Source organism: Gorilla gorilla, chromosome X (genome assembly GCF_029281585.2).
Source record: "Gorilla gorilla gorilla isolate KB3781 chromosome X, NHGRI_mGorGor1-v2.1_pri, whole genome shotgun sequence".
Lineage (NCBI taxonomy): Eukaryota > Metazoa > Chordata > Mammalia > Primates > Hominidae > Gorilla > Gorilla gorilla.
This window is the reverse complement of record NC_073247.2, coordinates 114,725,995-114,741,625: the sequence shown is the minus strand read 5'-3', so window position 1 is coordinate 114,741,625 and position 15,631 is coordinate 114,725,995. Positions and strand designations below refer to the sequence as shown.

General features: G+C 40.2%; 1 protein-coding gene across 7 annotated transcripts in view; it reads right to left on the bottom strand.

The window, feature by feature from the left end:
* Window positions 1-7,219: 7,219 nt before the first annotated feature.
* The window catches only part of LOC109024738 (ras-related protein Rab-40A-like), a 175,269-nt gene continuing 166,857 nt past the window's right edge, over window positions 7,220-15,631 (bottom strand). For all 7 annotated transcript variants that reach the window (XM_063703205.1, XM_063703208.1, XM_063703207.1 and 4 more), the window contains one exon: window positions 7,220-15,525. In XM_063703205.1, coding sequence (XP_063559275.1) covers window positions 14,617-15,525 — 909 coding nt within the window. In that variant the 3' untranslated portion in view covers window positions 7,220-14,616. The remainder of the gene's footprint in view (window positions 15,526-15,631) is intronic.

Below are 15,631 nucleotides of genomic sequence, written 5' to 3'. Positions count from 1 at the left end.
TTGAGAATAGAGGGTGGGAGAGGATTGAAAAACTACCTATCATGTACTATGCTTGTTACCTGGATGATGAGATAATCTGTACACCCAACCCCTGTGACAAGCAATTTACCTATATAACAAACCAGCAAATATACCCCTGAGCCCCTAGCCTAAAGTAAAAGTTTAAAAAGTATTAAGTGAATAAAGAAATGAATTATACTTGAATATAAAAATAAAAGAAATAGCAACTCTCATACTGGGATATTAGGAGTACATCTGATAAATATTATTCTGATTTCATTATAATATAAAAGTTTAGAGTATCTGAGATTTTAAAAGGATGCTTTCAAAATCTTATTAAGAAATTCTTGCCAAGACATTTGCGTATATGAGCAAGTGTTACAAATATCATCTGTTATAGAAACTATGGTAAGGGAGCTTAATTTTTACCACTAGGATACTGGGGAAATAAAATTTACAGCATCCTACGATGAAACACCAGTTAATATAAAAATATTGAACGTATATTGTAACGTAATTTCGAATGTTATAGAAATTTATTTCCATGAAAAGATGCTAATAAAGATTTAAAGAGGAGTACAAAGACTTGAACAAGTAGTCTGGATCCATTTTTCCCTCATTTAGGTCTCTGATTTTCCAGTGGTCAAAGAATAAAAATTAAAATGACCTTTTTCTTCTGATATAGAACTCTCTTTTCAGCACAGTAAGAGATAACGATTTCTGTCTTCAGCCATCAATGTCCCTGGGAATACTGAGAATGTCCGCTTTGCCACCCAGAGTTCCAGAAAGCTCTGTAAGGTGAGCTTGGGCCACAGCCTCTCCCTCCCACCTTCCTGCTCGCGATGCTCTAGCTGTAGTTCAGCCTTCTGTCACGAGAGGGCACCACGGTACCACCATTATCGAACTCTATCAAGAAGGGTCTGCAAGGAGCAAAAAATAAAATACCTCCCTTAAAACTTAGCTTATGAATCTGATTACAGAGTAATTCTAATTCTGTCAGAAAAAAACCTGATGATAGGTGTAAAATAAGTCTGTATATATGTATGGCATCAACAATGAAACACCAGACCGCTCTAGCACACGTTGGCAATCATTAGCATTAACAGGTCAGTGCAAGGCAGGCAGAAGGTGACTGAGAGAGTATGGGCGTGCCTAAGTGGGTCCTGGGCAGCTGTGTCCATAATGTCCTGGAGAGCGGATGAGTGAGAGGGAGTGAGAGGTTTGAGAAGCCTGTACAACGGTAGGGTAACGGAGGGTGAACACCCAGCTCTTTGGAAGGCACCCCTCTACAGTGTGGACACCTCAATCTACACTGAGGAGGGAAGAGATAAATCAATGAATTCGATGTAGATTTGGGGTGAACAGCAAATAGGACTGTTTTTAATATGCATGTGAATTTTCCAAACAGAATTGTTATTATAATAAATATTTTCATAACATTCATTACTCTGTAAAATACACTTCTGTTCATTAAAAAAGAACGACAAAGATGAAGATAGCTGTGATGCCTCCTGGTGGCCAGAGAAATTATTGCACAACGGGGAGTAGAGTTGGGACAGGAGAGGGGAGGGAGGAAGGGAGGGTGGGATCTAATTAATGGCATCGGGCACAGTATTCTGGAATTTTTCACATACTTGTCACAATTTGTGTGTATCCATTTATCTAGGTTATTTTTTAAAAGTATATTTTCTGGGATATATAAACTTTTTTCTTTCATTTAGAATTTTTCAACATCAATAATATTGTTACTTAAAAACTATATGGGTCATAATTTTAAAAAAAAGTTTAGCGGATCACGAGGTCAGGAGTTCAAGACCAACCTGGCCAACATGGTGAAACCCCATCTTTACTAAAAAATACAAAAATTAGCCAGGCGTGGTGGAGGGCGCCCGTAATCCAAGCTACTTGGGAGGCTGAGGCAGGAGAATCGCTTGAAACCAGAAGACAGAGGTTGCAGTGAGCCAAGATTGCACCACTGTACTCCAGCCTGAGCAACAAGAGTGAAACTCTATCTCAAAAAAAAAAAGTTTAATACTCTGGGATCATGTAATGGCAGACCCCAAGGAGATGAGATCATTCACAGCCCCAAAAGCATGAAGACAAAATGAGAAAAACTTTAAAGTAATCAAAATTAACCGTTGATAGGGAGATAACAAGGGTATTTTACTGGTTTACTTAGTCACACCTAAAATCAGTAACCTTATATGAATAATGGTGGTGATATTGGGTAATTTGACTGATACTTAGGATTATAGAAGATTAAATACATTTAAAAATGTCTTGAGGCGTGTGTACTATCCCTTGAGGAAGATTAAAGCATTAACAGGCCTGGAGGCATCAAGTCAAAATAGAAAAATACCTTAAGTATTCCAAAGTTAGCTGCTGATCTGGAAAGAACAAGTTGTCTCTCTTATTTGCATAAACTTTCCTAAAGGCAGCACCCTGATGTGAATAATGGTCATAGTCATGGGTACCTTGGATGGCAGTTAAGATTAAAGGAGATGAGATGTAAAGGGCATTTGCTTACAGTAGTTCAGTGCATGTTACTTTCCCTCTCTCTAGCTCACTTGTCTTAAGGCCAACACCTGAGCTTCTGCCTGAGCCCATTCACCACTTCAAGGATCAGCCAACTCGTGTGGCCCTACACCCATGTCTCTTGGTACAAAGCATGAGATTTCACCTCCTCTGCCTTCATCATTACCCAGAAGGGTTGTGGAGTGGGGACCTGTGGGGAACAATAGCCGGGGAGTGGAATCTGACCATTTCTCAAGGCCTGGAAGCCCATCTTCTAAAAGGGAGGCTGCCCAGAGCCATCTAGGGAGGGTGAGGGATGGAACCTCATTCCAATCCTGCCACTTTCCTGGGGAGGTGACTTAGGTTCTGTGAGGCTGAGCTTGGTCATCTGTGAAATGGGATTGACCATACCATCTCTACAGAGCTGTCCTGGGGGGTAAATGAGAAAACCCCTTGAGAATATACGGCATGGAGTTGGACTTCAATTATCTTTAAATGTTGGGACACAGCAGTAGGGACTGGCTGGGCCTCAGGGTCAAGGCAGGCATTGTGAAAAATCATTTCTCATTATTTCCCTTTATAAGAAAACAGTTGAAGAAAGCAAATGTTCCTGTGATATGCCTTGAGTTCAAAGTTTTGTAGACAGTAGTTTCTCTACTTCTTGGGTGTTATCAGAAGCTTATAAGAGCTGTTCAACATCATTCCCCTGAGCTGACCCAAATCCAGTTTCCCTTGCCTGGAATACAGGCATGTCTTTGAACTCATCTGGTGATCTCAGTGATAGATAGCAAAGTAAGCAAAGTGTGATGTCTGCTAATGGCTCCTTCTGGACTGCTTAGTATTTTAATTTATGTATAGGAAAATTCTGGACCCATCCTGCAGTCATCAGTGCAGGAGTCCTCAGGCCATGTATTATCCAGCCACATCACACCAGGATTTCAGCCACCTGCTGCCTTCTGGAGAGGCACAAATCCAATAGTTAGCAGAATTTTTTACACATAATTGTCTATTCTTTTGTTAGGTAATAACTAAATGTTTATTGAGCTCAGATTTCATGCTGTCCCGGTGGAGGCATCTCATTAGCTCTAAAGTGGAAATGAGAGGGTAAGAAAAGATATGAATATATGGGCAACTTCAAATGTTAAATTTGAGATGAGATGGCTCCTTCCCATTATTTTTTCTTTTGAATTTTTCTACTGCCCATTAATTTTAAACTTGATCAAGTTTCAAGTAATTTAAGATTTTCAAATGTCATTCGTTGGACTTACCAGCATCCATTGCAGCCACATGATGGAGATATCTCTTCTGTCTCTCTTTATTTCTCTCTTTCTTTCTCTCTTTGTCTCCTCCTCTTTCTTGGTTTCTTTTTCTTTACATTCAAAGTTCCATAAAGAGTTTTCTACATTCCCTGTTAATATTCTCCACTTTCCACTGACTATCCCACAGCACTATGGCCTCTGTCCACAACATCAAGTAACACATGTGAACTCAAACACCTCTGAAGTGCGTTTCTTGTGCAATTAAAAAATAATAAATGAAATGGAAAAGTGTACTCATGTCATAACAACCGTCATACAAAATTAGATCAGGTTCTAAATGAGATGCATCCTTAAACCAATCAAGGGATTTCGATAGTAGTTTGGACATATGAAAACTAACTGCAGGGAATCACTGTCTTCTTTCATCAGCTTGGCCCAGATTAGGTTCCAGATGTACAGGGTAACCCCACATGAGTTACAGTTTGAGTTAAGTACAAGTAGTCTGGAGAAATAGAAGGTGTTTCATGAAAGAATACACTAAGTCATTGTTTTAGGCTAGTTCACTCCAGGGAAACTCCAGGTGTTTGAATACATCAGGAAAAAAAGTGGGCTTGAAAATAATATCTGCAGACTTTATTAATGCTCCCTACAGCATATAAACTGGGTAAATGAGCCTGTCTGTTTTGGCAAGTTGGAAAGAGAGTATACATGACATGTAGGCATATATGGCAAATCCCACTGTTGAAATCTGAACATGTATTTGTTCTCCTTATGTTTCTTCCTTCCTCTTATTCCATGAGGTAGTCATGCATTTAGAGATAAAACTGTAAATTAAAAGTAAAACCTTAAGCCCCTCAACCGACTGAACAAACCTCATGGCCAAGAGGACCCCCCAAAATCCTTAAAACTGAGTTCCTGGGCATGACAGGAAGTGGGGTCAGATAGAACTTGTTATGCTCCCTCCCTTTTGTGGTTTAGATACAAAAATTGACCAGCATTAATGTTAAAATAGAGATCATAAGACTGGCAGAACAGACTCTTTGTGGCAATAAGATATCAAATTATAAATAAGACCTAAGGCCATGCCAGGCAAGGGTTAAGTCACACACTCTACACTTAAAGAATAAACTGTGTTCTAATTGACACAAGCTTTCCTTTGCATTTTTCTCCAGCAGCTAAACAAGTACTGGCCTCAAGATAAGCAATATTAAAACAACTTGCAGCTCATCCACCACTAGATGCTGATCCCCAGCTCCTGTTCCACCAGCAACAGCTACAGTTTTGATTGGACAAGGGACTGATTTTGGTAACTTTCTTCTGATTAGAAGATCACCAAGCATGGACCGGTTCTGGCCAGTTTAAAGAGGGCAGGACTTGAGTGCCTTTGTGTTCTGAAAAGTTCTTTTAACGTATAGGGCCTAATTGTAATACATTTAAATGTGAAGTCTCCACCCCAAGGTGAACCTGGTCCATATGTATAACATACATGTTTGTTCAGTACCCATGTGCCAGGACCCCCTTCATTAATATTCATAGCTTCTCCTATAACGTGTTGAGTATGTATCTTTGTCCAACCCCTTCAGCTTAAATTCCTGTCTTACCTCTCACTCCCTCAAAGTGCCTGCTTCTGGGCTTCTTCCAACGGCTACATTCTCAGCCCATCAGAATGGCCACTCTGCAGGCTGTAACCTTTTATAAGAAATAAAGCTATCCTTTTTAAAATCTATAAATTGGTGATATTTCAGTTAACAAAATCATACCATTAAAAATACCATATTTCATGTGTAGATCTATACAAATGTAATAAAAATATTATATTTTTTATCTTAAAAATGTAATTTTTAAGAATTTAAGACATTTAAGACTTTTTAAGACATTTAAGACATTTAAATGTCTTAATTTAAAATGTCTTAATTTTTAATGTCTTAATTTAAAATGTCTTAATTTAAAATGTCTTAATTTTTAAGACATTTAAGAAATGTCTTAAAAATGTAAACCCCAAATTTTGCATAGTGGTTACCTGTGAGGAAGAAGGAAACTAATTAGTTAGAGAACACTTCAAAGTGAATTTTAATTGCATATGTTTTATGTTAACATAGAAGGTTCTTATATTCTATAATTTTGTGTATTTCTGAAATATTTAATAAAAACTACTGTTTCTATATTTGATTCTGAATTCAAAAGAGATCCCTACTAATGTGAAATTTTAGGAAACATAATGAGCTCCAGGATAAATTAATCAATCACCCCACGGTTGATTTTTTAAAATGTATCATTTTTGTGAATTACCTCCCATTTGATTCTCTATGCAGACATATTTAATGTATATGCATTACACATGGATTTCATTTATCTGCAGACCTAACATTTGCTAAAGATCATTAAACTAGTTATTAATTGTGCCCAAATATTCTACCCACTCTATCTGACTCCAAAGCCACACCTCCCCACTATTGGGAAATAAAATCTTTTCCTGTGAAAGGGTTGAGGCCAGGAGAGAAGTGACTCCCCATGGTTCTGTACATAAGGACAGATCTGGCATTTGGGACCCAGCTCTCCTGATATCATCTGTTTCCCAGCAGACCCATCTTCATGGTCTGTCATTCTGTGCTGTCTCCTTTCTGAGGCTCAATGAGAGGTTGCTATTCCAATGTCCAAATAGAAGGTAAACGAAGATGTTAGAAAAGGACATCAAATAAAAAATAATGAAATTATTTTCTTTCTCCTCCACTCCACGCATCAGGTAACTTCTACAAAGAAAAGACAGAAAAGCTTTTCTCTCATAGAAATACGTAAACATTTTATTTCCTGCTGCTTCAACTCTAATTGACCTCTAGGAGATGTTCATGTAAACTACGTCTTTTGTGGAAGAGAAAACACAGGGAAAGCCAATACATATATTTGTTGTAGCATTACATGTTAGACACTTCACATAGGTTTAAGCATTATACATTTTCTTCCCACAACAGTTCAGCCAGGTATGTATCAATATGCCCATGTTACAGATGCCCCAGTTAAGGTTCACAAGGGGTAATTCACTATTATCGGGTCACATATTTAAGTAGAAGCAGGAATAAGATCTACCAAATATATATATTTATATATATATGATAAATACACTCATTTATATATAATATATATTATATAATACACAAACAGGCCCAATTACATGTATTATTTAGCAAATTGAGATGAATATTTTTAAAGTTCTGTTTTCATCCAGTATAATAGGCTAGGACATAAATCTGCATTACTTTAGTTCTTTAGTTATTATAATTTCACTTTTTTTTTTTTTTTTAGACGGAGTCTTGCTCTGTCGCCCAGGCTAGAGTGCAGTGGCGTGATCTCAGCTCACTGCAACCTCTGCCTCCCGGGTTCCAGCGATTCTCCTGCCTCAGCCTCCCGAGTAGCTGGGATTACAGGCGCATGCCACTGTGCCCAGCTAATTTTTGTATTTTTAGTAGAGATGGGGTTTCACCATCTTGGCCAGGCTGGTCTCAAACTCCTGACCTCGTAATCCACCCGCCTCGGCCTCCCAAAGTGCTGGGATTACAGGCGTGAGCCAACTCGCCCAGCCAACTTCCAATGTCTTTAAAAGTTTAAAATCCCTTTTATCAAAATAATTAATAATTGAAAGAGTCCAGAAACATCTATAAGGAATAAAGAACAACAGAAAAAACACTATTACAGTTAAATAGAATAGATTTCCATATTCCTCTTGAGATAGCCAAATTCTGTTTGATGGTTGAAGCAGGAAGTACAAGATCTGATTGGTCCTCAATATATGTAGAGTAAATATTGAAGACTATACTATAAATGGCAGATATTAACAGGACTTTATTGACCATGCCATTGAAAGAGCTGGGCACTCAGGCACTTACCACTGTTCAGGGCACATTATCACCCATGAATGTATGAATTAATAAATTTGTGAGATATCCTAGGATGGGGTACATATTTTCCTTATATTCTAAATAGACAGGATCTGAATATCACCACATTGGGCAGTAGGTTACTTTGGCCTCAAATGACATTTTCTCTTCTCTTAAAAAATATCTCCCTTTGAATGCAGTGTTTTCCAGATGTTATAAACCGTGCTAACACCACCAATCGAATTTTGTCAGATCCACTTCCTGGGTATTAAATGCATCCTCCCAGGTCAAAGGACTCAGGGCAGCCCAGGAATCATCTCCTGCATCTTCTTTACTCCCTACCTTGAGTAAGTTGGCAGAGAGATGCATTTAGAGAGAAATGAAAGGGGCATTGTGGGCCCACCTAGTAAATCACTGAAGGCATCCAACAAGGATGCAGAGTGATAGGGTCAATTTTGCACGTGGGAACATGTGAAGATACCATGACTAAAATCCAGAAATAAACCATCACATCCCAGGAGGAAATCCTGCACAGAGATTCTACAGAACACAGTTGAAAAGGTCATGTAATGTGGACAACAGAAAAGCTGCCCATTTGAGTAAATTATGGTGAGCCATGAGTCTACAGCAGCACAGAGTTGCCTAAGCAGAAAGGGGCATTTGGTCAACACATGCAGCTCTGTTGGGGTAGGATCACAAATTTAACTCTACAGAAATAACTGCAAAGATGCAACATGTAAATGATAGTAAAGGTGAGTGTTAAATTGTGCCTAAATTTGTCAGAGCAGTGTTGAATTGTGATACAACTCACTGAGCTGATGAAAGGAGCTGAGGCAACAGAGGAGAAAAGCCTCATGAAACATCTCAGGGAGGATACAAGAAGAAAACAAATGAAAGCATGGAAAGTGTGACCTCCTGGAGAGAGTGTTCTGGCTAAGAATGTGCCTCCAGGAGGAAGGCATAAATATGCTGGCAGATGGGAGACCATCAGACCTGGGGTCAGAGAGAAACTATAGTAGGTGTATGATTTCCAGACAGCCTGAGGACCCAATTAGTGGTAAATCCTTCCTCTTTTGTTTCTCACTTTAATGAAGGCTTAGGGCACTGACATCAACCACTTCACTATTTTCAGTGCTCCTGTCTCCTTCCTGCGCCCGTGGACCTGTGAGAGGTCTTCAGGACACTCCTGTTCTCACCAAATTTGTGTAATTTCAGGGTGTAAAGGTGACATGCAGCATATCACCGAAGCAAATGTGTTCTTCCACAATCAGTCCCAAATCTGGATGGCCTCAGACCTGGAGTGCCCAGTTATCTCAGAGCCCTGTCTGCTCCCCTGGGAGGCCCCCACTCTTCACTCCAGTCAGGCTGGACTCCCTGTTCCCTCTCTATTTTATGAGGCACAGGTGTCTTCTCCAGGAACCAGCAATCTCTATTCTAAGAATCTATCCCAAACATACATTTCAAAAAGACAAAAAGGCAGGAGAACAAGGTCATTCCTAGAAGAACAATTTGTAACAGGACAAGACTATAAATAAGACAAATGTCCACTAAAAGGGGATTGATTGAATAAGGTGCATCTACATCTTAGAGTACAATGCACATATACCAAGCAAGGAGGACTCTCTTTCTCTACTGCCATGTAATGATTTTCAGGATATACTATTAAGTGAAAGAAGCAAGGCACAGAAAAATGTGTGGAGCTGTTGCTGTTCAATATGGTAGGCACTGACCCCGTGTAGTTATTTAAACAAGGTATTTTAGATATATTTTATTTTAGATAAAACTAAAAATTTAGGTCCTCAGTTACATTCACCACATTTCACATATTCAATACCACAGGTAGCTAGTGGCTACTGTGTTTGACAGTGTAGACACAGAATATGTTCACCTCTACAGAAATTCTATTGGACTCCACTAATGTAGAATATGCCACCTATGAAATAGGAGAAGTCTAATACAAATATTACATTTGGTTATAATATTATAAATTTGAATCTTAAAACAAAAATTGATCAATATCCTGGGCAACATAGCAAGATGGCCTCTCTACTAAAAATTAAAAAGAAAAACATAGCTGGGTGTGGTGATGCATGCCTGTGGTCCCAGTTACTGCAGAGGCTGAAATGGAAGAATTACTTGAGCCTGGGGAGTGGAGAGGCTGCAGTGAGCTGTGATTGTGCCACTGCATTCTGGCCTGGGTGACAGAATGAGACCCTGTCTCAAAAAAAATTGATCAAAATGACTGCATGTAAGGGATGGAGGAACAGCCCAGGATGGAAGACAATCATGTGTATTCCCTTAAAAACATAATACATATTTGCTGGATCCATGCACAGAAAAGGACAAGAAACAAGGACCAATCTAATAGCAATGAGCAACGCTAGTCTCCAGATTGAATTTACTAAAAACATTTCCCATTAAAAGGAATCAGGTTATTTGGAGAAGTGCTTTATTCCAGGTCTGGGTAGGAATTGTAGCTGATGATGCTGGACCCAACTAACATACCAGAAGACATGTCAAAAAGACCAGAAGCCAAACTAGAGGGGCTCCCACTTCACGAAGATAAAACTATCTGAAGGTCAAATAAAATAATGCAATAGAGTCAATCAAGACAAACATAGAAGTATCTAGATCTAATGAAAATACTCTAAAATAAAAACAAACAAATTATATTTAATGCTCACATTTGTAGGACCCTAGGGAAACATCTCATTATTTCTTCTCATGGGAACACAAACATCTGGTTGAAGGAAGCAAGTATCTCTGAAATATGCCTTAAGTTCAAAGTTTCAGAGAAAGAAAGTATTCTGCATTTTGAAGTATTTCATTGTCTCATACAAACTACTCAACATCATGCTTCTGAGCACACCCAAATCCAGCTTCCCAGGTTGTGGGTGGGGGCAGTGTGCAAGATAGGCATGACTGGGAAATCACCTGGCGAGCTCAGAGATAGATAGCACCAGAGATGCAAGGTTTGGTGTTTGCCCAGAGGCTGCTTCTGGGCTACTTGCTATGTTAATATATTTATAGAAAAATTCTGGACCTGTCCTGTAGTCACCTGTGCACAGGTCCTCAGGTCATGCATTAGCCAGCCACAGCAACCAGCATTTCAGCCACCTGCTGCCTCCCTGAGGGACAAAAATCTTAGCATTACTGGCATACCTTTGACACACAATTATCCATTCTTTCATTTGCCAATTACTAAATGTGTATATGATATACATATATAACCTTTAAATTCAAATTTTGGAAAAGGGTTTTCTACAGTCCTCATTTCCCTTTGATTGCTTATCCCACTGTACTATATCTTCTGTCCATATGATTGCAATGAATGTCCTCTCACCAAGGTCATAATCATCCACCTTTTCTCATTATATCTAGCTTTTCATATAAATATATTAATATACAAAATATTCATTTTAGTAACCTCCCAAAGTATGCATGCTTGCGCAGACTGCTTCTTTCACCTAACAACAGAGCTTTGACAGTCTCCCAGGCTTTGGAGCATGATGTACTGGACACACATCTAAGCTCTCCCTCTCCCTAACTGTGTGGTCTCAGGCAAAGTCTTTATTCACTCTGTACTTCAGATTTTCATCTACGAAATGGGAATTAGTAACAGTTTCTACCTTGTAAGGGTGCTCTGAAAATTGAATGACTCAATGCCTAAAAAGGACTTGGCAAAGAATATGTTTTAGCTATTTTAATTTCTTTTCTTCTGTCTTTACTGGCCATTAGTATCTCTACTATCTCTATGGTATAGACTCATGTTTATTCATAATCAATAAACTTTGAGGTATGTTCTCAGTGAAACAAGCAAGTTATGATATTAAATGTAGGATGAACCTTATCTTTTGAAGATAAGTATATAAATGCATACATTTCTGAATAAATTTATAAGTACCTGCATAAGAAAACTCCTGAAATATTACACAGGTGAAAACATTAGGATGTTTATTTCAACATTCTTGATCTATAAATGTGAAAAAGAAGTGGCTGTAGACCTTGGTGGGTTTCATTTCAGTGGTGGGGTGGGGGAACAAAGCGCCATTAGATGAGCAATGAGGACTGAGGTGGAGGAATGTGAGTTGAGTATTGAGAATTCTTCATAGAACTTTGGTTGCAATGGAGAGAATATATGTAAAGAGAACCGTAACTGTGGATGTAGAGAGGGGTCCAGGGTATTAAATTATGTTTTAAAATTATCAATGATAAGAGACCCTTTCAGGTTGAATATTAAGAGGAAGGGGCCATCTCTTTTTAGATCTACAAACTGAATTCACCACGCCCCTATTTCCACACTTTACTTCCTTGTTTCTATTCTGGGGAAGCCTAAAACTTCACAAAAGGGATCGTGTAGAGTTTGGCCTTAATGTCTATTAACTGCAAGGATGGATGGATGGATGGATGGATGGATGGATGGATGGATGGATGCAAGATGTGTCAAACAGCTGCTGGTAATTTATGGTATTTTATGTCTCAGGACAGAGTTCTCAGACAAGTGACTGAATCTGTGGCATTGGTGGCTGAGAGCAGGCAATTTTTCAGGTCTCTGCAACGGATGACAGCAAGATGGGAGCACCCAGCTTCAGTGTTCAGAAGCAGATTTAGGCCGACTTCCACACCTTACATCCTGGAGGGATCCACCCTGACTTGAGCAGGTGAGGTCACAGACAGGCTTGCTTTCCACAATGGGGAAAAGATTACAGCCTGCTCAGAAGCGTGTTGTGGTCCAGCTCTTGTGTCATTCAAAAAGACTCCATAAAGTGCAGATCCAGATCCTCTCCAAATTTGAAGTCAACCAATGTCATGGAGAGACATTCTTAATCCCCTTCTATGAAAACAGTGTCATTAGAAGCACCCAGAGGCCACACACACACCCTGGAAATGTAATGCCAGCAGTAGCTCTAGAACCTGCAGACTCAAGTGCCTGTTGCTCATTGTTTTTAGGCTACATGTGAAAATGGACCATTTTGCAATAAAAATATAATGCAATGATGATTATTAGAGCATTTTGTATACTAGGGAATTTTTAAAGTTATCTGAACATCGAATTAAATATAATGACAATGAAAGAATTTCCACCTGTCATATCATCAAAGTATAAAAAGAAATCATTCAGGATTCCAGTAAGGTGGGCATGCAGGGAAGTCTACCCTGTTTCATATTGGTGGTGGGGATGTCATTTAGTACAACCTCTTTCCAGGTTGATTAGGTAATTTCTATTAAAGACTCTATGCATCCCCGATCTGCATGTGTTTAGGGCCTGCTCCTTCAAGTATTCATCCTCAGCATGACCCTTGTCCCTCTGAGAGTGCATATTCTTCCTGATACAGGAACTGTCTGCGGACTCCAGTTTCTAAAGCAATGGCCCAGACACACTCCCTTGTCTACAGAGTAGGAAATTTAGGTCTGACAAGGTTCGCTGTCTTTCATAAGAGAGACAGAACTGGCAGCCTGGCTTCAGAGCTGAAGATACAGATTTCAGTAGTGACCCGGGTCAGCAGGAAAGCAAGATTTGCTTGGTTATGGTGTGATGTGCAGCTCAGCATCGCAGTCTGCATGGGGGCATATAGGGTGCCGGTCCCTGCTTTTCCACTTAGTGGCAGGATGCTCCCCAGCCAGGTTGCTTAACCTGCAAACATCACTGTTTCTTAAGCTACAGGATGGTGTAGAGATTATATCCTCTACCTCCCAGGAATGTTGTGGGAAATTCATGAGATAGAAAAGTACCAGAGTTCAGGAAGGGTGAGTCCCCATGGCTCCCTGAGGCCAGAGGTACTGCCCTTCTGCGGGACTTTATGTTACAATCACCCTATGACAATGCACAAATAAATGGTCATTCAATTACAAAAGAGTACAAGGACTTATATTTACTCAGTTCATCCAATATCAATTATAATAATCCACAGTGTAAACTGGAAAGTAACTACATGGAGATCACTTCTCCTTCCTTCCCATCTAAGGTCTCAGAAGTGCTTTCCCAGATGTGATCTCATTAACCTCTATATCGATCTGAGAGGTGTTAACCAAAACTGGCCAGCACAGGGGAAATGACTCACCTAAGGCCTTATAATGGGCCTGGCCCCCCGTGTTCTATTGCATTGTTTTTCTGCAAAGCCTAATCTTGCAGGGTTACATTACACATATTTTTCTTTCTTTTTCTTTTCATTTTACCAAAAGATAAAAATATATACTTTTTTATTGTTAAGAAACATTTTCATAAATAAGTACTTATTTCATTCCTTACTGAAATGGCTTTTTTCTTACTGACCCATTGAAACCATGTTGGCTATGTTCAACATAACTAGAGATATCTTTGGCGTTTTCCTCCCTTAGCTTCATATCTTGTAGAACATCTTGTACAAAAAAGTAGATTTACAGAAAAACATACATATAAATCACTTATTAATCTCCAAATGTAGTAAAATAACATAGCAAAAACTTTATCAAATCCATTTCGTGCACAAACTGGACAGATCTGTTACGTATAATCTCTATATGCATCTGCAGTGTTTTATAAATTGGTGCTTTGACATCAAAAAGGAGGTTTACAAAAAGGCCCCTCTAGTAATATCAATGACTCGGAATGATCTCACTATCATTGCATCTCAAATTCCCTTGAATTTAACTGTCATATCACCATTCTTACAAAAGCGGTTATTTTAAGGAAAAAGATGCAGTGTGATTATGTTATAAGGAACATTCAAAATTTCATGTTATCAGGGGTTTGAGCAGAGTACTAATTTCCCCTTTATAAACACATGCACATCCACGTAGAAATTCAAAGTCAAACTGCGTAAAGTGCTTTTATTGACAGAAGGCATCACACACATTCCCAAGCAGCATTGTTCCCATGAGAAACTGAAAACGTATTTCTTTGAATCTAGAATGCATCTTCCCTCTTCCAGGTGTAACCATTCAGAGTTTTTCCTGGAGCGATTCCAGCTTGTTTCCTTTTGGTGCCTTCCTTAAGAAATTTTGCAGCTGTTTCTGGTGCAGTTTTTGGGTGGGCTCTGGGGTGGGCAGACGATCTTCACTTTGCAGAGGCTGCTCCTTTTGTGAGTGGAGCTGGTGGTGAGGGAGTAGGAGAGGCCTCGCATCATCCTGGCATTCAGGCCCTTAGCCATGGAGAAGGACTTGAGGTGGCTTCTTAAGGCAATGGGGAGCGGGAGCTTGTCCACCAGATGCACAGGTATGCAGGACACGATGGTGCGGCAGCAGAGGTCTTGCAAGCTCAGTACCTTGCTCGGCCTCCCGAGCCAGTTCAACCTGTGCCGCAGCAGCACGATCCTGGCCAGCTCCGTGAAAGACTCTATGATGTTGAAATTGCACAGAGGGCTGACCTCAAAGAAGGTCACACCCAGGCGCTCGGCGTAGGCCTGGGCCTGCTCCCTGGGCACCTGCCTCTTGAATGCCAGATGTAGGCGATTCCCCACCAGGATTTTAGGGACACCAGGGGCATGTTCCTCAATCTTCTTAATCCATCGATCCATACCCTCGAAAGACCAGCGGTTTGCAATGTCGTAGACCAGGATCACTCCTTGTGCACCACGAGAGTAGGAGCGGAATATGGTACAAAATCTTCCCTGCCCCGACGTATCCCAGAGCTTCAGCTTCACCCGCTGGCCGTCCAGCAGGATGGTGGTCGTCTTGTAGTCGATTCCTCCCAGGTGACTGTACGGGGACTCGGCCGTGCCGTCCTGCAGGCTCTCCAGGATCTCGCCCTTGCCCACGTCGCTGTCGCCCACCAACAGGAACTTGAGCAGGAAGTCGTAGGCCTGGTCGGGGCTGCCCGGGGCGCTCATCGTGCTGGCCCCGCCCCTCGCCCGGGCCAGACCAGCAGGGTTGTGCGCAGAGGCGGTGCCGGGCCTATTTTTCTTGAGAAATTAACATAGAACATAAAAAATGGGATGGGGAAGTCTATGAAATAAAGTGAAATGAGGTGGTGGCTTTGATGGTTTTCTTTTACAAACCCTGGGAAAC